The following is a 23409-nucleotide window of genomic DNA, read 5'->3' as shown; positions in this document are numbered from 1 at the left end:
GTGAATTATTTGACATGTTTCTCATTTCACGTGGTCGTATTTTCTCCCAACTTTATGCGAACTTTTTCTTGTACATATATCGTACATAAATATGGTATGCACACGAGTATAAAGAACGAAATGCTCACAATAAAATACATGGTAAGTAACAACAGAAACTTTTCAAAACATCTCAAACTTCAGCGAAAAGTTTGAATATTCACTCAATGTCCAGACACATAACCTTACATTTATATTATAAGATGAAATGACTTATGTGGAAAGACGCATGGAATGACAATATGACAACAAATATTAAACTGAAGCTTTCGGTTTTTGGTGTACTTTATAAACAAAGTTTGAGGGATTAATAAAATTGGAGATGTACGAAAAGCGTGATTTATGTTGACTTTATACCAGCCATAAACTATACAGTTATACACAGGCTTTCGTATAAAACAAAGTCTGGTTTTCACATCATCCATGTCTTTCATTCTCTAGCGTAATTATGTATAGCAATGTTTTTGCGGAAATTGAATGGAAGCGTGTTTTTCCTCAAATTATGTCATGAACTAATTTTATACGGTGAGAAACATACGATCTGCAGAAACACATACTGTCTACACATCTTCGTCCTTGTCCTTTTCAATGAAAAACAAAAAAAAATTGTTACGTTGGAGGGTTTGAAGTTGTAAAGCCTTTAATATGTAATTTATTAGATGCCAACTTTCGATTTATTGTCATAGGGTGACTGACGTTTTACCACTGTTATGTGACAATCATATCAACGGACAATCATATCCACCTAAACGTATACGTTCTAACGAAATAAACCCCCGTTTTCCTTTCCATCACTCATATTCGTTACCGCATAGCATGTCACAATGTTACGGATATATATGCCGTAAACGACATCACGAAGAAAAAAAAAACAGAGAGTCTCACATGCCATACTGTCTTCAACTGAAAATTGTGTTTCTAAAATGTATACGAAAGTAGACGATTATCACGTCCAATAATTATTATAAAACTTTTCGTCGGCATTAAATACCACCGTTTCTTGATTAATTCCAGACAGTAAATGATGTTTATGTCTCGTATCGAATGAAATATTGTCGATTCCCTTCGAAATGTATGTCTGTCACGATTTCTTTATACTTTTTTTTTACCATTGGCAGCAAAAATATGACAGTTTGAATTCCGGAGGGGATGACATTGTTATCTGTAGATTTATTGTTTGATTTAAAAACTTTAACGAGTTTCCAAGTGACTCAACGGCATCTTCAGTGGTAAATCGAAGCGATCAAAGATCAATCTTATGTCTCTTTGTAACACACATGGAGTTACCCAGTCCAAATCCTATATTTAACGGTGACTTCGGTTAATAAAATGCGTCGTATGGGAGAAAGGTATACTCTATAAATGAGATCTCTTCAGTGAAGCGTCACTGCGTCAAGGGCATTACATCCTAAAAGCCTTTCGAAGTAGGTAGCATAATTACATTTTGAGCGGACGTAGAAAAAAAAATGTGAAAGAAATGAAATATGACACATCATCTCTTTCACAGTCTTATCTATCTCCCATAGATGCTCATGAGGTCGTGTTGTGTGTTTGGCCAGCATCATATATATCTATATATGACAGGGTTGTAGCTACATGCGAGCGAAGGTGTGTAGGACTTATTCCGAAATTTTACCTCAAAATACAATAATCAATCTTTCTAAACTGAAAATTTTCTCGTGTTGATTTTCAACGAAAATCCGCTGAAAATTTTCTCATGTTGATTTTCGACCAAAATCCGCTTAACATTTTCTCGTGTTGATTTTCGACCAAAATCCGCTTAAAATTTTCTCATGTTGATTTTCGACCAAAATCCGCTTAAAATTTTCTCGTGTTGATTTTCAACGAAAATCCGCTGAAAATTTTCTTGTGTTGATTTTCAACGAAAATCCGCTGAAAATTTTCTCGTGTTGATTTTCGACCAAAATCCGCTGAAAATTTTCTCGTGTTGATTTTCAACGAAAATCCGCTGAAAATTTTCTCGTGTTGATTTTCGACCAAAATCCGCTGAAAATTTTCTTGTGCTGATTTTCAACGAAAATCCGCTAAAAATTTCCTCGTGTTGATTTTCGACCAAAATCCACTGAAAATTTTCTCGTGTTGATTTTCAACGAAAATCCGCTGCAAATTTTCTCGTGTTGATTTTCAACCAAAATCCGCTGAAAATTTTCTTGTGTTGATTTTCGACCAAAATCCGCTGAAAATTTTCTTGTGTTGATTTTCAACGAAAATCCGCTGAAAATTTTGTCGTGTTGATTTTCAACGAAAATCCGCTGAAAATTTTCTCGTGTTGATTTTCAACGAAAATCCGCTGAAAATTTTCTAGTGTTGATTTTCAACGAAAATCCGCTGAAAATTTGCTCGTGTTGAAAAACACTGAAAACCATCTGGTGAGTCTGGAGAATTTCTATCGATTGAAGATTAATAATTCAAAATTTTGGGGTATTAATGGCTATTAAGAGTGTCTTACTCTCGAAGGGTCGCAGCTCCTGAGGAATTATTCTAGAAGCCACAAAGGATCCAGAAATCAAAGGTAAATTTTACTGTCAAATGTGACAATTCAATTTAACCCTATTTTCCTCAAAGACATTTAGCTCAGCTCACCCTGATAATAAGGTCTAGCTACGGCCCTGTCTATATGCAGCACATATCATCTTCGTTTACCTATATATGTAGCTTCAGATTGTGTACACTCTCTGTGTGTATGGATATATATGCTGAAAAATGATGAATTTCACACTGGACATCGCATTTCGTCAATGTCAAAATAAATAACTGTTCATAAATTTTTCTTCTTTTCTCCTTTATGTTAGAATGGATGATTCGGTATATCCTTGAGCTATTACGATGATGATATTTTCGTGATGTCGAAGTAAATTAAAATATTTCTTATATTAATGGTCATCCATTTATTTGATTCATACTCGGACTTAGCGTGTAATATATTCTTGAATGATAAGTCTTGCTGAGAGCACAAAATGTATTACATAGATTGGCTGGTGTGTATATACGTATAGTATACGTTTGTACACATTGCTCCCATCAAAACTATATTTCTGTTTAAACGATGGAATAGAAAATAATCATCAAAGAAAACACCTCTCTCTCTCTCACCGTTGTCTTGAAATATGCTTGTTGAAAAATTTTCGTTGTTTAATTGATTTCATTCGATCATTCACGAACTTGATACAAACAATGGGAAAAAGTGGAAGGGAAAAGTACGTAACTGTAATAAGTTTTCTTGGTGCTCTTTAGTCATTTAATTCGACTTTTTTTCCAAAGTTTTTTTTTTCTTTCGTTCTTTATTTTTCAGATGTGTGTGTCGTATACATATTTATAGATGAAAATTGCATATTGCAGCAAATGTAATGGGATGAGGGAACGGGTATATAGATTGCCAACTCTGTGTACACAAAAACACACAGCAGAGCTAAACGTATAGATAAAACAGATCGAGGACATCGCCTTGTCTTTCAACTTCTCTATTGTCTTAAGTGACATTGTGAAAGACAGATGGACAGATAGACATGGCAGTACTTTAAAGCTAGATTTGAAAGTGGCAGCTTTTCTCTTTTCTGTTCGTGTTGGTTATATAATATTATACCAGTGCTCATATATTAATGGCGGGGACAATGCGCTTAATGGCATACTGGTAAAATATTTGATGGGACGAAACTTCCAGCAAAATGACTTTAAATTGCACCATTTCATTTCCTTCTAAATGAATAATAAACTATCGGTTGCATTAGAAGATAGATGGATGTTACTGAACTGGATGTTGCATCAAATACATAGGCTTCCGTTTCTGTTTGGGTATGGGACGGTCGGGTGGAGATTTCTATACATATTGGATTTTCGCAAAATGTTTTGTGAATCAAAAGAAACTGCTGAGATGGAAAATTTATTTTGGTGAAATTGTAATCGAAGCACAGATTTTTGGAGGAAAATCTTATGGCATTCCATTTTGTGGTCGGAATATTTGATTGTAGACTAATATAAGCTATTCAAGTCTGAAGGAGAGGCAAACGGACAAGATTTTTTGAACTTTATTTAAACTTTCTTGGTGCTAAACCGGTTAAATACATCGGATATAGTATAAAGTTTATGACAGATTGATAGTCACTTAGGACACGTATGGCTGCTACGTCCTACGTGTGACATATATAATCATACGTACTGATCGCAACTACTCGTGGCACTAGTACGTTTATATCTCGGACGTGTACGAAGTACATGTCACACATAGCAGCCGTGTCAGAAGTAAGTATGAATTAAGGCAATCTGCCATCCATTTTATACGTATAGTATACGTCACATACGGCAGATTTAGCCAGATTTTTTTTTATCAGTGAACGAAGAACATTTTAGTCGATCATGTGGACGGAATTAGTTGCTTACTAGCCTTCTTCCAAAATGATCTAGGTTCGATTCCTATGTCAGACCATTCTATGTGGTGTTTTTCTGCGATTATATCGCATCCTATAAAATTCACTCAAGCTTCATAATTTGGGTAGTTGCAGTCTGCTTGGTGGCAGCAACGATACACACACTGAATGACTCGTATGACATAGCAAATACAATTCATTTGTTTACAAATGTCTTGCCTATATTTAGGCTAGATATCAATGAAGTACCTAACTTCCCTCACAGAGTATTTGGATATTTCGAGGCACGTTTCGGATAACGACCAAATCAAATTTAATATTTCAGCAAAAAGTCCTGATTCAAAACAAAAACTTTTTTTTAAATTTAAAAATTTAATCATCTGATTCGACAACATCGAATAGAAATAAGCAATGACCTCCGATCAACCTAGTCCCATACTAAATTGGTTTGTTGAGACAAACGAAGTAAAAGATTTAGTATCAACCGCTCGGCAACTATTGAATTGAAAGAGTGCACAGATTTGAACGTTATATGGTGATACACTTGCTGTTGCTAGAAGTTTAAAGAAATTATCCATATTTTCAAATGACTAACTACCTCGATCCATTGGTGGTTCACAAGAACGAACAAAGTTTATTTTATGCTTCATGTTTTTTTCAAAGTTGTCTTGATTTACCACGACATTGCTTTTATGTAAACAATTTAAATATTTATTTAAAAAAAAAAGATGAGAGAAGTAATTGCCAGATGAGTTGCGTGATTAAATTTATGGATATGAAACATCGAGTAAAATTAATGTGAATTCTCTGTGAATGATTTAATATCATATTTAAATGCATACATGGCCTCAGAGTTCAATATTATATGCGGTGGTGCAGTGGATTATTTGTACATACTTGTTTTGAATATTAGTTTCTGATCAATTAGTTAAATTTCACATGAAATAAATAATTTTTTTTTTGTTTTTGCTTTTTCTACAACTCTAAATTGAATAAATTCCATTTCGACTGTTAGTGAAATGAATAAAATAAATTTAATAAATTTAATTTATAGCCAAAAGGGGGTTGTGTGTTTGTTTCATCTAAAACATAAAAGGCAAATAATCACAATATTAATTAGAATTGAAAATCGAAAAAAGTCCGGCTATTGACATTGATTTGGCAGAAATTGTGAGATAATTAATAATTTTTGAACATGTGCACGAACCAAAATGGTACATTATTCAAAACATTCTACCAATACTGTACCGTACGCGTACATGCAACTTCTCTAGTTTATTGATTGATGGTTGCTTATACTTGTTAAACGTTAGAAAAACAAAACAGATTTCAAATTGGCTAGGCTAATGCTCATCATCTGTTATCGATAACGACGACTCAAAAAAAGACATTCTTGTCTGACTAAGTGCACTTTTTATATCAAAATTTTAACCAAACGAAGGACAAGATTTCGTATCGATCAGACGCTATACTTTAAACAATAGAAGTAACAGATTTGATAACTCATGCATCTGTCACGCTAGACATTGTGGGACTGATATATTCCGAGAAAAACCAGTTTCTAAACCATTCTTCTACTTCATAAGTGATCAAAATATGATTGAAAGCCCAACCAGACCCGAATTCAAACCGAATTAAATTTCTGAAACATCCCGGTAAAATTAAATCGGGTCAGGTTTGGTTAACCAGCCTCTCATCTCTAGCGTGATTATTTATAAATAATTAGAGGCAGTTTCTGCTCTGTTTGTATTGAAATATCGGAATCGACGTTTTTTCTCGACACGTGGATTGAGGAACGATACACCTGCTATTTGTATACGATTATTAATAATATTAGAGCGTCAGTCACATATAAAGTTTACGAGTTCGAAATCTGAGCGGAAAGTGACTTTACGATTGTTTGGTATTTTGTTACGTAAATATCAGCGTGAAAGTTGATGCGTGGACGAAAATGGAATATTTTAACAAACATCTATATTTGACTGTTGTTTAGAAACCCAAACCAACAAGCAATACAACATCTAATACCATTTAAAGATGATTTCTTTCTTACATTTTTTTCTCTCACAATAATGACTCACTGCCGAATCAAATTCCATTTTATAAATATTCCTATACGTCTCGTAGTATATAATGTCTGGGTTCTTAATGCAATTATGCCATTTCGTAGTCGATTGTCTACGTTCGGGTGTAAATACACCAAACACATATATACACGCAATAACCAGTCCATTAAATAATAATTTTACTTCAGAGTTTATTGCGTTTATTTCATTCATTTTACACAAATTGATCAGAATAACGTGGGTGTCAGAGAATCATCCAGGCGGGTTGGTGACACTCGCGAGCATCACAACGCTATGCACGTATGGATATATGTATTGATTTCAATCAGCCTCGTCACAATGACATTGAAATTTATAGTGCAACGAGAAATATGGACTTTTATTGAGCGATAAGGACATAATATGAATGAATGTTTAGTTAATAGTAAATCATAAAATTGAAGATATACAACAAGACACGATATATATTGGGCGAAGTAATGTGTTGTATCCATACGTAAGATATGTGTGTATCGATATGAGTGGAAAAAAATGTTGATCGATTTATAGCGGGAGCATTGCACTTATAAAAAAAATACATGTTAATATAGGAAGCGCAATCACAGCTGGATTTTAATACCCGCAAGAATATGCCGTATGTGTGAATATTGGCTTTTCATTGTCGCATAAATCAAATAATGCATTAACGATATTTATTATTGAGACTGAGAGAGTAGAGAGGTCTGGGTAAACTATTACATCATTATTCATACAATATTGTATCCGTTCTGGGTAAAATGCTATATTTATATGGTACAAATCAACGAATCAAAATGAAGTAAAATGAGCGATATGCATCGACAGTGAAATTTATTGCATTTCAGAAAAAGGAAGAGAAAAAAAAACATTTCATTTGATTTATATTACTTCATTTTCTAAAGTATATGTGCAAAAGGTTGGGCTCATAAATAACTTTTATTATTTTTCAACCGTTTTTATGTTTATGTGTGTATTAAAAGCAGCATTGCACTTCTCTATACTATGTATATATATCGCCACAACCCGACTCTCACTATATCTATACATTTAAATATCGTGCATATATATACGTATCCAAATGTATAAGATATGTGTTGTAGACACCAAAAAAATATTATTATTATGTGAGTTGGGGGTATTATTTTTGGAATGTTTCTCACAGGTCTTTTTCTTTCGCTTTTCGTGATTATTTTCGTTTTGATTGATTAATTGCGGATAGCCGTTAATTGGTTTAAGTAATTAAGGATTAATTAAATGGAAGACATTGGGAATGAAATGATTTTCTTTGATTTCTACTTCAATACGAATTACGATCGGTTTATTATCGAGACGTGTTGTTTATACTCGTATGGAATAATTTTTGTGTGGCGCATGCAAAAAATATTTTTTTGATTTTTAATTGCGGGTAATTTTAAAATTTGTGGATATCAAGTTTCCATCTCACAAGGAAACAAGAAACCAGTGTGAATCAGGGACTATTTTTAGGAGTTTAATTCCATTAGATCCTTTCAAAAACCTTAAAATTTCCTAGCACTTTTATGGAATTGTTAAGAACTTTCATGTAGTCTTTACGAGTTTTCCAAAAAATTTGATAATTTGAATGGAATTTTAAAGAATTTTTAAGAATATTTAGGAGTTTAATAGTATTGTTAAGGATTTTAGGAGTTTTACGAGATTTTTAATTTTTTTTCAAAATTCTATGGAATTTAAAAAAAATTTATGGAATTTTTGAGATTTGCATAAAAAATTTAACAATTTTTATGGAATTTTTAGGACTTTTATGGAATTTTTAAGAATGTTGTAGGGTATTTATAGTATTGTTTAGGTTTTATTGAATTTTTAGTATTTTTATTGGATTTTTAAGAGTTTTTAGTAGTATTATGGAATTGTTAAGAATTTTATTGATTTTTTAAGAGTTTTATGGAATTTTTAGGAACGAAATTCCTGAAAATAAGCCCTGTCGATTTAGGATTCAATTATGTTAAAGCCACAAACTCGTCTAGGATATGGTAGAGCGTAATGAAAGAGAAGAGAAATAGTAATAAAAGTTAAAATCAATAAAGGAAGTTAATGATTTCGTATCAAACACAAAGCATTTCATTAGACTAAAAGAAGAATGTTTGGTATACACATGTCGGTTCGAATACTATTTCAGGATGAGTTTGAGTATAGCTTCCTGTTATCAGGATTCCATTTTCAGCTGTTTGATACTAATTGTCGTGTTATGTCGAAGATACTATTGAAAACTTCTGGAACCTTAGGTCAAGCTGGTGTGTGCGTGTAGATGTGTGGGGATTACAAAGCATACTGTCGAATGATTAGGCAGGACCAGTTGTATACTGGCATTCGTTGGCTGACGTGTATGGAGACCCGAAAATTGTCAATGGTATCTAATCCCAGAGTTCTGGCATTGACAAGTTTAGTTGGCAGCATGGCTCACTACGGCGGGAGATTTCATCACCGTGGAATCGACATATATGTAGTTTTCCAGCTTCATTCGAAAACGAGAGATGGGAGTGTTGTTAAAAATCAGAATAAACACAAATATTTAGGGCATCCAGCCCGTTTCACTGTTGTATTTATTCTGATTTTTAACAACCTCGGCCCACTCCGTCTACTTTCATTTTAAAGAGAATACTCGATCACCCGTAGAATTCACAACACTCCCATCTCTAGTTTCCGAATGAAGCTGGAAAACTACATATATGTCGATTCCACGGTGATGAAATTTCCCGCCGTAGTGAGCCATGCTGCCAACTAAACTTGTCAATGCCAGAACTCTGGGATTAGATACCATTGACAATTTTTGGGGTCTCCATACACGTCAGCCAACGAATGCCAGGATACAACTGGTCCTGCCTAATCATTCTCGGCATTTACCCTTTTCGGCGGTCCAACCGATTCAATTGCGAACCAATAAATGACTGTGCATACAAACCAAGCTTGTCAATGCAAGATTCCTGACCATTGACAATCTTAGACAATTTCGGGTCATTCCATGTCGTTACAAGAACCAGTTCGCTGTGTCAATGACCTTACAGAGGATTCCCATTTGGGTCATTCCATGTCAATACAGAAAACCAATTCGTCTCGTCAACGGCTTTACAGAGGAATTCCCAATCCGTGTGAACTTGTCAATGACAGGATTCAACACCATTGACAATCTTTCTTACACGTCAGCCGGATACAATCATGTGATCAACGATTTTCATCAATTCGAACAAATTTCACAGAATGACCATACGTTTTCCTTGGAAGTGCAAACATTTCTTTTCGTTGACTCGTACTTTCTTTCGTAGTCCACTGTTCCGGAATGCATCAACCGTCACTTAACGTATGACTTAAATTCTTCACCGATTTGTTCAAACTTTTCCAAATCCGCAACCGCACCGTCCTGTCTCGGTCGCCATGTCGAAAATTTTAGATGTTTTCGATTCTTCTTCGATGCGACTACGAATAACTTTGAAAATAAACACAAATATTTAGGGCATCCAGCCCTAAAGTGACTTCTCTCAGAGACATTTTTAAGCAAAGTCGTCTTTAAAGGTTGACTACACAATAGCCAATGCACATTTTTGTGGAACATTGTATGCCTCGAAAACCACATATTTAGCCTATACATATCGATTCAAATGCTTCACGAGAACTGCGACCAAAGCAATAAGTTTTTCAAAAAAAAGAGGTCATTTGGATATGAGATCAGGGTAGGAATGTGAAGTATGAGTCTGAATTCAAAGCAATACAAGAGAGTTGATAGGTGATTGCTTGTAAAAAATGAAAAATTCATTCAAGCTGCTCTATCGATATCGAATGTGAAATATTAGTATTTTATCAGTCATAGACTGACCCTCAAGACACTTAACATTCGAAAGAATCGATACAATGAGTCATACTGAATTTTTTATGTAGCAAAACATTACAGTTGTGCGAAGACAAGTCTCGTCTCATTCGGACCGCAAAACCACTCATCAAGTTCATCGATGTTTCAAAAAAAAAACAACAACAAATTTCCATGGCCATTCAAAAGAAAATGCACACCAAAGACTTACCTGTTTCTTCTTTATTCAGCCATCGATATGAACACGCTTGTCGTGGCTGTTGTTTTGACCGCATGATGACATATATTCAGTTGATTGAAGACAATGTTTCAGATGAATGTTTTTCTGTAAATGATAAAACGGAAAGAATATTTTGTTAATTGAATGAATCAAAAGTGCTCAAGTACATAATGTGACCAACTGAGAGACAGAGGTCTTTTTCTTCGGTTACATTATTATAAGTGAAAGATTAAATGTCGGTTTTGTTAATGCTATGCGTACAGTGTATACCCTCCTTGAAAGACGAAAAAAATGAAGACGAAGAAATAACTCAAAAGTTAACGAAAATAATAAATTTATTGAATAAATGTGACAGAAAGACATTAAAATTATTATTTATATTTTCCTGTCCATATAATAATTTGAAGAATGTGTTTTTTCCATTTCTTTCTCTTTTTTTTTAGTTAATATACACAACAGTACATCAAGGACGTCAATTTATTTTTCTTTCGAAAAATTGTTCACTTTCAACAAGCGATAGGTTATAGACATACAAACATTATCGTTCTCGTTATAGAGACTGCGACGAATGGAAGAGAAGTTTTGTTAAAACAGATGTAACCAATAAATAATCTTATTGTACGAGACATGAGCCCGAAACACATAAATCACATAATATTTCAAGCTTCTTTCACTTCTATATCTGCAAGAACCAGAGATGATTTGATGTTTGCTTATGTGTTTGATACATAAATCTTTTGTGTATGAAAGAACATATTCTTTAAAAAAAAAAAATGAAGAGAAAAATTGTAACTGCGACTGTGTGTTACAGTTTGCTCGACTTTATAAGAATGTTTAGAATAATTACCCGCTACACATTGCTTGTCTGCTTTTTCAACTATCAAACTCTTTTTTTTCGTGCACTTGTTTTGATGTCTGATTAAGTGGATGAGACGTCAATGAATTATATATTGCTAAGCACACAAACCGCTTTTTTGGTCGGTAATAAAATGGTGCAGACAATATAGCCGTTACAATGATAGACCACACAAATTTCTTGTAATAAAATAATCGAACATGAAATTTGGGAGGAATTAGACTCTGACAGGGACTATTCTTGGGAATAGTTATTTGCTCACCGATGGGGAAAAATAGGAAGTTCCAACGTGAGACGAAGCGCTCTGTCCGCAATTTCACTTGAGTTGGAATTTCCTAATTCTACCAGAGGTGAACACAACGTTTTTCATGTGTTATCAAAGCGAAGACATCGATTCGCCATACTATTTTTGAAAACAGTGACAGTGACAGTCAAATAAGAAATGTTGAATTTTCTCACTATGGGAGGGAAAATCTTGACTTTTCTTACTAGAACGTAATTTTCTCATGGCAGCTTGACGTCTTGGTCAATCAGAGCGCAAGCTTGATAGTTATTTGTTCACCGAGAAGTTTCAGCTGAGATGAGAAAATGACTTTTTCTCGTCTGATTTGTAAAAACACACTTTTCCGAAATTTTCCCAAAACTTTTCCCTGGACGCTAGCCATGTGTTATCGACAACGACAAAAGGAATTTTAAACGAAATGAAGTAAAACACTTGGCTCATTTCAACTATGATTCGCTAGATTTGTTCGTGTGCAAATTGGTATAGTGTTCTTGGATCATTGTATCGAGTACCACTGTCGCCATGGCCTGATGAGAAATGGTATTTTTGGACTGCATATCAATGCAAAACGTCGAAAGACGTATTTAAATATTCTCTCAGATCGAAACAGTGGTCGCATGTCTTATGTTCGATTCGACATTATGTCTGTCTAATGGCACGGATTCGTTGTTGATGTGCTGAATGCTTAGCATTCGATTCAACCACATATAATTTCGACTTAGTCATCTGGTGGTTCAAAATTCAACAAATGTAGATACATTGCACTTCGTATCTATAGAAGAATAAACCCAAGTCGCATATGTGTGTCTTATGAAGGTTTGAAAAGAATTTCATTTGTTCACGTTCAAACATATATGTGCAGACTTTGCTTTAGCAAACACTTTTCATTAAGAGCGCTCACCCCTTGGCAATTTTCTAGCCTACATTTATTCGCAAAAATATTCGTTTTTTGATGATTTCTCTGAGCCAAAATCTTTTTTTGAAAAAGTAAAACCATTGAAGCATTCAAAAATGTGTTACTAAGGGAAAAATTGGTTTCAAAAAAAGATTTTGGTTCAGAGAAATCATCAAAAAACGAATATTTTTGCGCACAAATGTAGGCTAGAAAATTGCCAAGTGGTGAGCGCTCTTAAACACTTAGAACAAATGAAGTAAAAGATTGAAAATGACTAATCGCCGTATACTTGTCCCACTTGCTATTTATAACGATTTAAAGTGTAAATTCTACATTTTAGTTTCAAAGTTTTGTAGAAAAATATTCGCTTATGTCAATCCCAATTTATCAACCTGACAGAAAATGCAATCCCCTCCGTCTTATTCTCTTCGAACACAACAATTTAGGTAAAATACAGGCCGATCACTCCAACATTAACACGATCAATTTTATAGATCTAAATTGGTTATTGAACCACTTGCGTTCCAATAAAAATCATAAATAATGACTTCATCACCTCCGATACAAAAACGACGAACCGAAACTTTGTGGGAACATATCACCAACTATAGCAAAAATCTGAAAGTGTCGAGTATGGAAAATGATCGTTGCTGGTGCATTGGTGCATATTACATGCCAATAAATCACCATTTGTAACCGTGGCGTGTACATACAGTAAATGTAATCTAAATTACAAATTATTTACATTTTGTGCGAGTTAATCGGAAAATCTTAATCTACAAAACAACACTTTGTATGTGAGTAGAACAAAAAGAAAATCGAGAAATAGAGAAAAATTTGTATTTCACATTCAATAAAGTTTCGATGTTTTGTAATGGCTTTGAGAAACATTGCGACGCAAATATATCGCATATTAAAGCACACAAGAAAATCCCAACAATAAAATTGAATCACATTTTTGCTGTCAATTTATAACCAGCAATGAAATCAAACAACCTCATCAAATAAACTAGACATGCCTCTGTCATTATCATAAACAATTCGAAAAGAACAAAAGTCAATAACCATATCAATTCGACTCTCCCTCATTGTCGTCGATGTCGTCGGTCGGTGTTGTTGCTGTGTGTATTAGATGTAGTCAATGTCGTCCTTTTTTTTCCACTCTCCTACCATTTTGCGCTTTATGTATAGTGTATGGGATATACTTATGGCGCATTCGACGTATACCTTTCGTAAATATAAATGTAGAAAATATAAAGCTCCAGCAACAATCCATGTTCTCCAATTTAATGCCATCAAAGTAAAACAATAATCTATTTTGCTTTTAACGTTTATTTTTTTGTAAATGGTTGTTACTCTACGTTCCACACGACATGTATAAATATGCTTGGACAACTCTTATACCGGAATAATGTTGATCTCTCTTCTTATTTGACTATACAATACATTTTTGTAGAAAATAGTCCATTACATGTTACAACCTCTTGACCATCAATGTATATAAATGTTTCGAGGCACTCTCATTAGGGGGCGAAAAACGGTCATTTATTTTTATTGGCCTACATCTCTAATGCCACAGAGTCAATATAGAAATTGTTGCTTATAGTTTTTCCTCCTGTTTGTCAATATCCTTGGGATAAAAATGCTCTCTGACTGATAATCATTTTGTCCGGTGGTTTGATACAGAATGGATATTTAAGAGATGTCCATTGTTATGGACACGAGATTCTTTCTTTTTTTTTATCGAAAAATTTATTAACACATCCACCTGGTTATAGTGTGCACTGTACGAATACACATACGATGTGATTAAATAAACAAGAAAATGGAGTTGTCTCTTTGAAATTCTTCTACGGCGACCGACAGGAAATAGTTTTCGATATTATAGTTTCACTTTGAATTATTATGTTAAAAGGAATGACATGTCTCTTGTGACGTGAAGTACTGGCAAAGCGTTTTTGAAACATCGGTGCACGGCAAACGATTTTTATTGTTTGGAAAGAAGCAGAGACAATAAATTTTATTTCACATCATTTTGCTTGCACACGTATAAGACTGTTTGCGAAACGCATCACATATGGAACGACACCTGTGCAATGTTATGATCAAAATAAAGTTTTTCTTTAAACGACAAGACGATTTGCCAGTAAATTTGTTGCTTTGAAACCATTTTTTTTTATTGTATAGGAAGGTGTCACTGGAAGGTTGTGAAGCCATCTACTTATAGCACTCACAACCAATGATAGAAATTGAAGTTATTTAGACACAAATTAAGAAACCTATTCCAGACGGAAGGTATATCAACAGTTTTACTGTCGAATCTATTACTTCATTTGATTTAAATATTTTTAAGGGACTGCTTCCAAATCCTCTACTACTTCATTTTTATGAACATCATTTTCCTTTATATATAGGACCACATTAGTTTCGTTCATTCACGTAGTTGTTATCGACAACAGACGGTAGTCGTCCGTAAGTGGATCATACGGAAGGATTTTTTCAATTCAGAGGTTTCAACTTAATATGTGCTTTTGTATCAGAGAACACATTCCAGAGCCCGTCAATTAATTATGTTGTCATTGTCGAAAATAGATGATTAAAAGTGGTGGTGGTTTCATTTGAAGGGCAGGATTAACGTTTGGAGATCCATGTCCTATTGAGACTCAGCGCCAAATTGTTACATTTTGGCAAAGCTGTTCCGAGCGCCACTAATTTTCCAGCAGATAGGGTAATAGGGAAATGATGAATGGAAACAAAAGCTCAAATGTAACAGATTTTCGTGAATTTCTATTACATTACTAGTTCATTTACACTAATGTCAGCTAACTTCACTGCTATGACATTTCATGGATATTTACCAGAGTGAAGTTATTTCACATGAAAATAGAGCACAAAGTACTGATGTGGTACTGATAGGAGTTCTTAAGAGTTTTGTGGATTTCTTTTTGAATTATTAAGAAATATTAGGAATTTTTAGGAATTTTCAAAGATTTTAAGCAATTTTTAGGAATTTTAAGAATTCATAGTAATTTTAAGAACCTTTATAAATTTGTAAGAATTTTTTTGAACTATTTTTTCTCAAATTCTCAAATTATGAAATTTAATCCGTTGACCCACGGAAAAGCTAGGTGTAGAAATCGGTGTTGGACGGGACGAAAACCCTACTGATTTTAGTAAACTCTCTTTAAATGTGAAATGTCTAGCATTTTTTAAATAATTCTTTGAAAAATTGTAGTGAGCGAGGTATTACCCCAGCACGTACAAAGAGACTTACAATTCAGTATATTGTCACTTACATACATTAAGTACATACAAAGCGACTCTGTATCGTCGACGATTAGAAAAGAATATATTGAATTGAAAGCAATTGTAAGCTCCTTTTCATGAACATTATACAAACGTCATTCACATTGAGTGCCATATTTACAGCATAAATAATGCTTTAAAGAATAAAAATTCGACTAAAAAGCGAATTAAAATGTTAATTTATTCATTAGTAAATAAAAACATGTTTTCGTAGCATACATACATAAGTATAACATGCATTTCATCCCTCTCAAAATATTATGTATGAAAATACTGACTCTTCATGTTTGTTAAACATTCGACAAAACAGCACACAGCGGTGGCATTTCGGTGCACATATAGTGACTTGCGGTGGTTACTATATGCATATGTACGGATAGAATGACCCATACCATTTCTTTGAATATGCATATCTTGTTTGGAGCACAATCTAAACGTACCGAACATATATGTACTGGAATGCATATATGGGATATACCGCAACGAACAACTTAGCCCATCATCATCATCATCACATAATGCAAAGTTTACCATGCACGGGAATTTATTTTCAAAAATATTATTTTGCTTTTGAAGTGCCATGGTTCAATAGACGAATAGAGAGATGATTTTTGTATATGGATAGAAGGCAGCTATTTTAGCTGTTACAATCCTTTTTGCTATCTGGAACGCTGTGTATGTACTTGACGGCGAATAATGTGAAGAGGTTGCATATATTGATACAATTTAGAAGATGAGGGATCCGATAAACGGGATATATCTTGAGTGATTTTCTTAACTCTTGCAAATATTTCTCTATATGTGGATGGATTTTGATGTGAAACATATTTCTGAATATATGGCTGTTGATGGAACATTTCTAAGATAATGTGAAATGTTGGGTTGGCAGAACTTTTACACATAAACCGTATAGAAATGGTTATTTGTGGTAATTTTGGCGTATAGCAATTTGTTTTTATCTTTCTGGATTATGCATCTCATATGTCTTCCCAGTTTTCTATCTATAAAATCATATCGCCCATAGAAGCAGCGACGTGAACGGGAATTTAAATAGCTACTTGTTTGGCTCGAATGTATATTTATACGGAAAGGCGGATTGAAAGATTTGCGGACAAAAAACTAAAACCGAATCGGGGGTGTGTGTTGTGATGGAGAAAATTATGGGAAAACTTTGGTTAACTTACTTAGCCAGATCAGTGAAGAGGTTATGGGCCCAAGACGCTCATCTGACTATAGACTGTTATGATGAGAGAGAAATGGAAATATTATTCGAACTAACTATTGTACCTCGCCTTCCGGATGCGTTAAAAATATATGAAAAAATTCATAGACGAGTCTCTCAAGGTAAGCTATAAATAACTGGTCCTCGGTCCTCTCGCTCTAATCATAACTGTCGATAGTGTACAGAATCATTTGATACTCTTGTTACTGAGCATACGGTATTTTTTACGTTGCGATTTGGCAACGGACCAAATGCAACACTGGAACTCACCCACAGCGCGAGGCTATTAATACTAAAGCGAGTCAAAAAGCAAACAAACAGAGCAAACAGCTCTTCCCTTACCCAGCTTGATCACGTGAAGTGAAAAACAGTGAAGCAGAGACGCTGTTTCAACCTCGGGATTCAGTGGCGGTCAGCGACTAGCGTGATCAAAGATCAGTGAAATTTGACTGACCCTAGGGGTTATATCAAAAATTTTGACACTGCCCTCGAGGTCAGTTATGTTCAACATCGGTTCAGACTGTTAACGGAGGGCGAAGGTTACTTACTAGCCAAAAATTTCTGAATGAAAATAAATCGAAATTCAAAGTTGGAATTTTCGAGATGCATTGCCCTCAAGGCCAGTTACGCCAGTTCGGGGTAATGTATCAAATATTTATAAATGAAACAGATTGAGAAGTTCAATTCGTAATAAGTTCTTCTCTCATACCATCACCTCTGTGGATTTATTTTTACTCCGAAATTGTCCTCCACTATATTCGTACAATCAAGTATTAGACGGAACTCGTCTGGTTTCTGACATTTCCTATTTAATTCAGATGGTCGTTTGAGTAAACCAGTGCTGGTAGAAGAATAGTTTACTATCTAAAATCACAAACGAAGGTGTGATGTCAACTTTATCGCTGTAGACATCATTTTATTAAAATGAGAAAGATGTTAAACGAATGAGAGAATTTTTTTTTTATTGAAATCCACGGAAGCAATAAATTATGTCACTTCGTATCAACGTTTAACTTAAAAATTGTGAACAGTCAAAATGAAAAACGAAAAAATATCTCAACATCCAAAACGAATAATGAATGCTTTTTTGTTGTGACCGATTGAATACTTTGTTCTTCGTCTTACATCTTGTCACGCATAGCAAAAAAAAAAGGTTAATTTAATGAGAGAGGGGTTTATGGTTGAATCATTAAGGTCTCTTCGAGAAAAAATAAATTCTGAATTTTTTCTTCCCGAAGTGATTAAAAACGTCGATTACGTTTGTGGTTTTTTGAAGGTTCAAAGCACGCATTAAATTAAGTGTGCAACTGGTTTGTAACTGCGTAAATTTGATGTGCATTTTATTGCACGTATGTGTACCAAGGTACCTCTATATACCTATGTCAAATTATATCTGTACTAAAGTAGTTTCGAGAGTCGTCGTCGTATTCATATGTGTGGACACGGACATATGTTTACCAGTGGACTACATTAAATAAATCAATAATGTGTATACTAAAGTGGTGAAGTGGAAGCCCACAATTTATAAACGCATACGAATATGTACGTAAATCTGATATGCACACAGCACAATTAAAAGCTGTTACCATGAGTTAAAGATCAATATCTTGCCTGTGTCAAAGAAAAGGAATGTTGGTGTCGATGTTCTTTCGATTCAGGATTTATGGCTGGTCAATGCGATTTATCACTTAGTTCTTAAACAACAGAATGCAAGAGATTCGGTTTATGCATTTCTTCGATAATTTTCGTTTTTTTTTTTTTGTTAATTCTCTGAGGCATAACAACCTGCTACCGTATCGTTCGTTTATTGCTTCGTTTGAAAATGTTTTGACTAACCTGTAAGAGATCGCCGCAGATACTTGAATACATGTATGGCAACAGACAAATAATGCCTTATGCACCATTACCCGTACCGAGTAGTGTATTTCAAATATCAGTTTCCATTCCGAATAACTGCCATAATTGAACGATATTTTAAGCATCGGTAACGCATGCACATCGCCTTTATGTTGTACATCATCATGCATACAAAATTTATGTAGGAAAAACCCATCCATGTCCATATTGTACTAACCCAGATTGTCTTTTCTCTCTCTCTTTCTATCTCTCCTGTCCATGAGACAGTTGAACAATTGGCAGTTATTTGAGCATGGTATATAAATTGGTGTTCCATCTATCTCTCAAAGCATATTGTGTACGTTTTAAAATGAAAAGTCTAAAACGGAATGTTTTGACCAGGGATCTATTGTATCGAAATATTAAATGACTAAAATAACACCAAGTCATTATTGATTGTGTGCTGTTTCGAGAACAATAGAAATCGATGTTACAAATCATTTTCACGTTCATTTTTGACTATTTCGAAATTACATTTTGCTGATTGTCAATTATGTATTATCTCTTGTTATGTTGATGATGATTTTCTCATTTTGATATTTTGTCATATTGGTTAACCGAATACTATTTGTTTCGATGCGACAGATTTACACAAACAATTGAAGAGTTTTTCTTTACTATAATGGCACAGCAGAATAATAGAGTTCATTGTTGGGACGACGATAATCGAAATTAATTAATAGATGGTGCAGACGACAAGTCGTTGGTTTATAAAGTGAAGTGAAGAGTTGACAATTAGTATAGAAAAAAAAATCGGTTTATGAAGTACTAGAATAGAATTGATGAATAACATGCACAACTTTCCGGTCTGATCTTTAGGAGAAAGTTGATGAAGAACATGCTCATCTTTCACGTTATGATCGTAACAACCTTTTAGAAACAGCAGACATATCGTGATGTAATCATCAAATCTGTCACTTCATTCGTTTAATGTATCTCCCAGTTTTGAAGAAAAATCTTTTACTTCATGTGTTTTGTCATTTGTTTTGATTTATAAGAAAACACTCGCTTCGCTCGCGACAATTCTATTAATCCATGAATTTCACTAGTCAAGGACGCCATAATCGATTATCAGGCCCTGTCAGTAATAGGGGCCCAGTATAGGTTTCTAAAAGGCCTATGGAACATACTCTTTTTGATAAATGCTTAGTTTTGAAGCATCAAGTGTGAACGAAATTTTGTTAAAAGATTAAACCGACAAATTCTGAAATCAAACAGATATCAAGTTAAATCTACGGCAACGCAAAAATCAAAATATTTTCGTAGCGAAGAAGAGAATGAACAAAGTTAAGGGACACATACTGTTGCTAGTTCGTATTAAACATACATTTTTTGTGAGCACGCACAGTACTTACACAGTCCATCTATTCTGGTCTATTATTTACCTTAATTGTATCATTCAAAAACACATCCTCCGCCTCACACACCTTCCAGAACCAAAAATTACTTTGCATAAAACTTCCAACAAGACCTCCCCCTTTTCTATTTTGTATAAAACTTAGGGAAGAAAATTATTATATTTTTGTGTCATGCCATGCCGGTTCGCCTATTACTTTGTATTAGATTTAAGATTTCTATATATACACACACACGGCAGAATAAAGGTACAGTTTGATCTCTCCGTAAATAATTTACTATCATTTCACGTAAACACACTAAAACGAATGCCGAATATCGATGCCATAGTCAGCAATGCAAACATTTCATTAATATTTATGTTAGGGAACACAATAATGTTCATCTTGATAACATAACATCCCGAAGCGAAAGAAAACATTTTGCTCTCACTCTTATCCATTTGCAAAGGGAAAAAAAAGAAGTTTCGTACATAAATATAACGAGAATTCCCTTCGACCCATATATATTCCTGGTAAAACTTGTTCACATATTTACCGTATAATGTCATTACATGTAGTCGGTTTGTAGTCGATTGTAGCCCTCAAATCTCCAAAAATTCATGCATTTAAAATAAGGTTGTTGGTGTCACCTGAACCGAAATGTCAAATTTAAACATGAATTTCCCTACGTTTCTTTATTTAAAAAAAGAAAAAATAAATATTTTCTGCTTTGGAGTTGAACAGAAGTTTCATTATTACCATGTTATGTGAGACGTAATAGTGCCAGTAGGTCAGATACCAGTTATTAGGGTTTGCGACATTTTAGAGAAGTGTTACCCGTTCGTATCGCAATAGTTAAATCTGTTGTTTTGTTGAAAATATCGCTTAGTGTTTGTTACAAAATCTTTTACTTCAAAAGTTGCAACATACTTTTTGATATTATGAGAATAAAAACAGATACATTGCAACTCATTGCTCATTTTTGTTGTCGTTATCGACAACAGATGATTACTGCTTCTAAAACTTGAGGATGTATTTCGTTAGTTCCAACATATTGTCACATATTTTTTAACTGATTTGAGTGCGAAAATGTTTGGAAAATGTTTTTACTTCCACACCTCAGTGATTTGATCAGTTTACTTGACAAGTGGATAAAATTCGAAATAAAATGAAAGCAAAATAAAATGATCGAGTCTGGTTTTTGACAATTGAATTTCGATTGTAAAAAACCAGAATCGATCAATTTATTTTGCTTTCATTTTAATCCTCGAAATAAAAATCCTTCACATTCACTGGATTTGAATCCCAGACCACGAGTATATGAGCCACGCACGCTAAAACATTAACTATGCTTTCTGCAAACTATGTGGCACAATAGAATGAAAAGGTTTTTTTAGCACAAGTCCTCAATTTTCCTTACAAGCGGAGCGAGTGGATGAGTGCTTGAAAAATCCTCAACTTTGCATCAACATTTCAAAATGTGTTTCCCGCGATGCTTTCTGCAAACTGAGTGTCACAATAGAATGAAAAAGGTTTTTTTTCAGTACAAGTCCTAAATTAACCTTACCAGGTGAGCAAGTGAACTAGTGCTGAAAAATCAACATTTTAAAACTTGGTACACAAGATACTATTACTCATTCTCATTATACAGTTAGTTCACAATTTTCAACTAGGAAATATATTACGGGTATCCGTAAGTTGACATTTGCAATAAGTTGTCTCACACTCCCCATATTCCACAATATCTGATAAGTGTATCCTGTTTGTCTAATACGGAATCACATACAAATTCGAATGTTTAGGATGGTACTATTTTACTAGTACATTATGTTCTCTGGCATAGGTATAGGTAAACCGCTGACTTCTACCTTTTAATATAAAAATCGTATATGGGAAGCGAAAAAAAAAGATAAAATAAAATAATATAAGCCCCATGCGTATATTCAAAGCGAGCCTTTACATATGTGAACGATTTACTTTTATTGGATTTGTACCCCGTTTTTTTTGTTGTATTTTTGTTCTTTATTTTTTTATTTTTGTTCGTCGATTTCGCTTTTGCACTGTGAAGAAAACGTAAACGCGCCAAGTGCGTGCACATATAAAATGTAGATTCATCTGGGAAGATGTGGCAACGATATGTGTAGGGTGTAGTTTATATACATAACATTAAAAAAAAAGTAGTATTCCGGTATAGTATCGTAACGTTATATCCGTATAGGACTATATTACGTTAGCAGGGAAAAAAAAGATGCTCCTGTTTACGATACGGAATCACCATATACATATATGGTATGGTTAAATCGCTTTGTGTGCTACGAGTTTGTCGAGAATAAAAAAGGAAACACAAATTTGTATATAAATGTGGTGAACATTCATATAAATATGAGGAAATTTATTTGTGGATTTGCATGAATATTTATTTAAGAATTTTTTTTTTCTTCTTCTTAAATGTTTGGAATTTAGTTTAAAAATTTAAGAGCTTAAAATAAGCAAAGAAAAAGTAATTGGAGGTGTTGTGTTAAAGTGACATGATTTGTACAAAATGAATCGACATGAGTAAGACAGGAGCGTTACACAGATCCACTATAAAAAAAAACATTTTTGGCACTAACTGCGAGACTAACTGTGTCTTTACACAACAGTAATGAACATATTTACAAAAACTTTTGGACTTTACCCCTTGCCCCAATGACCAAAAATTTAAAGAAAAAAAAATGATTTTGAGGAAACTAACACTCATTTTCAAATATGCACGCCGAATCATCTGCGATTTGTAAAGTAATATTTTCTGTAAAAATTTTCTTTCATAAACTTTTTGAGTTCGGACGCAGTAATAACCATATTTTATAAGTGAAGGCGTAAGGACTTGCGTCACATTTACCCCTTAGGGTTTTTTTTTACTTATAATATACTACGATGATAGTCATTTCATCCTACAACATGTCAAACTGTCGTGTTACGGTCATGCAAATCCTGCAAGCAATACTAATTTTTGAAGAAAGAAATGTGTGTTTCCGGAAAGACGACATGACTCATTCTATGGAACAT

The 23409-nt window shown here is 34.0% G+C and overlaps 1 protein-coding gene across 5 annotated transcripts in view; it reads right to left on the bottom strand.

The window, feature by feature from the left end:
- Positions 1-23409, bottom strand: part of LOC119085243 (protein tiptop) — a 243043-nt gene that overhangs the window by 127725 nt on the left and 91909 nt on the right. For all 5 annotated transcript variants that reach the window (XM_037195566.1, XM_037195568.1, XM_037195567.1 and 2 more), the window contains one exon: positions 10558-10671. In XM_037195566.1, coding sequence (XP_037051461.1) covers positions 10558-10621 — 64 coding nt within the window. In that variant the 5' untranslated portion in view covers positions 10622-10671. The remainder of the gene's footprint in view (positions 1-10557; positions 10672-23409) is intronic.

This window comes from Bradysia coprophila, unplaced genomic scaffold (genome assembly GCF_014529535.1).
Source record: "Bradysia coprophila strain Holo2 unplaced genomic scaffold, BU_Bcop_v1 contig_94, whole genome shotgun sequence".
In the NCBI taxonomy this organism is placed as follows: Eukaryota; Metazoa; Arthropoda; class Insecta; order Diptera; family Sciaridae; genus Bradysia; species Bradysia coprophila.
This window is presented reverse-complemented; position numbering and strand designations above follow the sequence as displayed.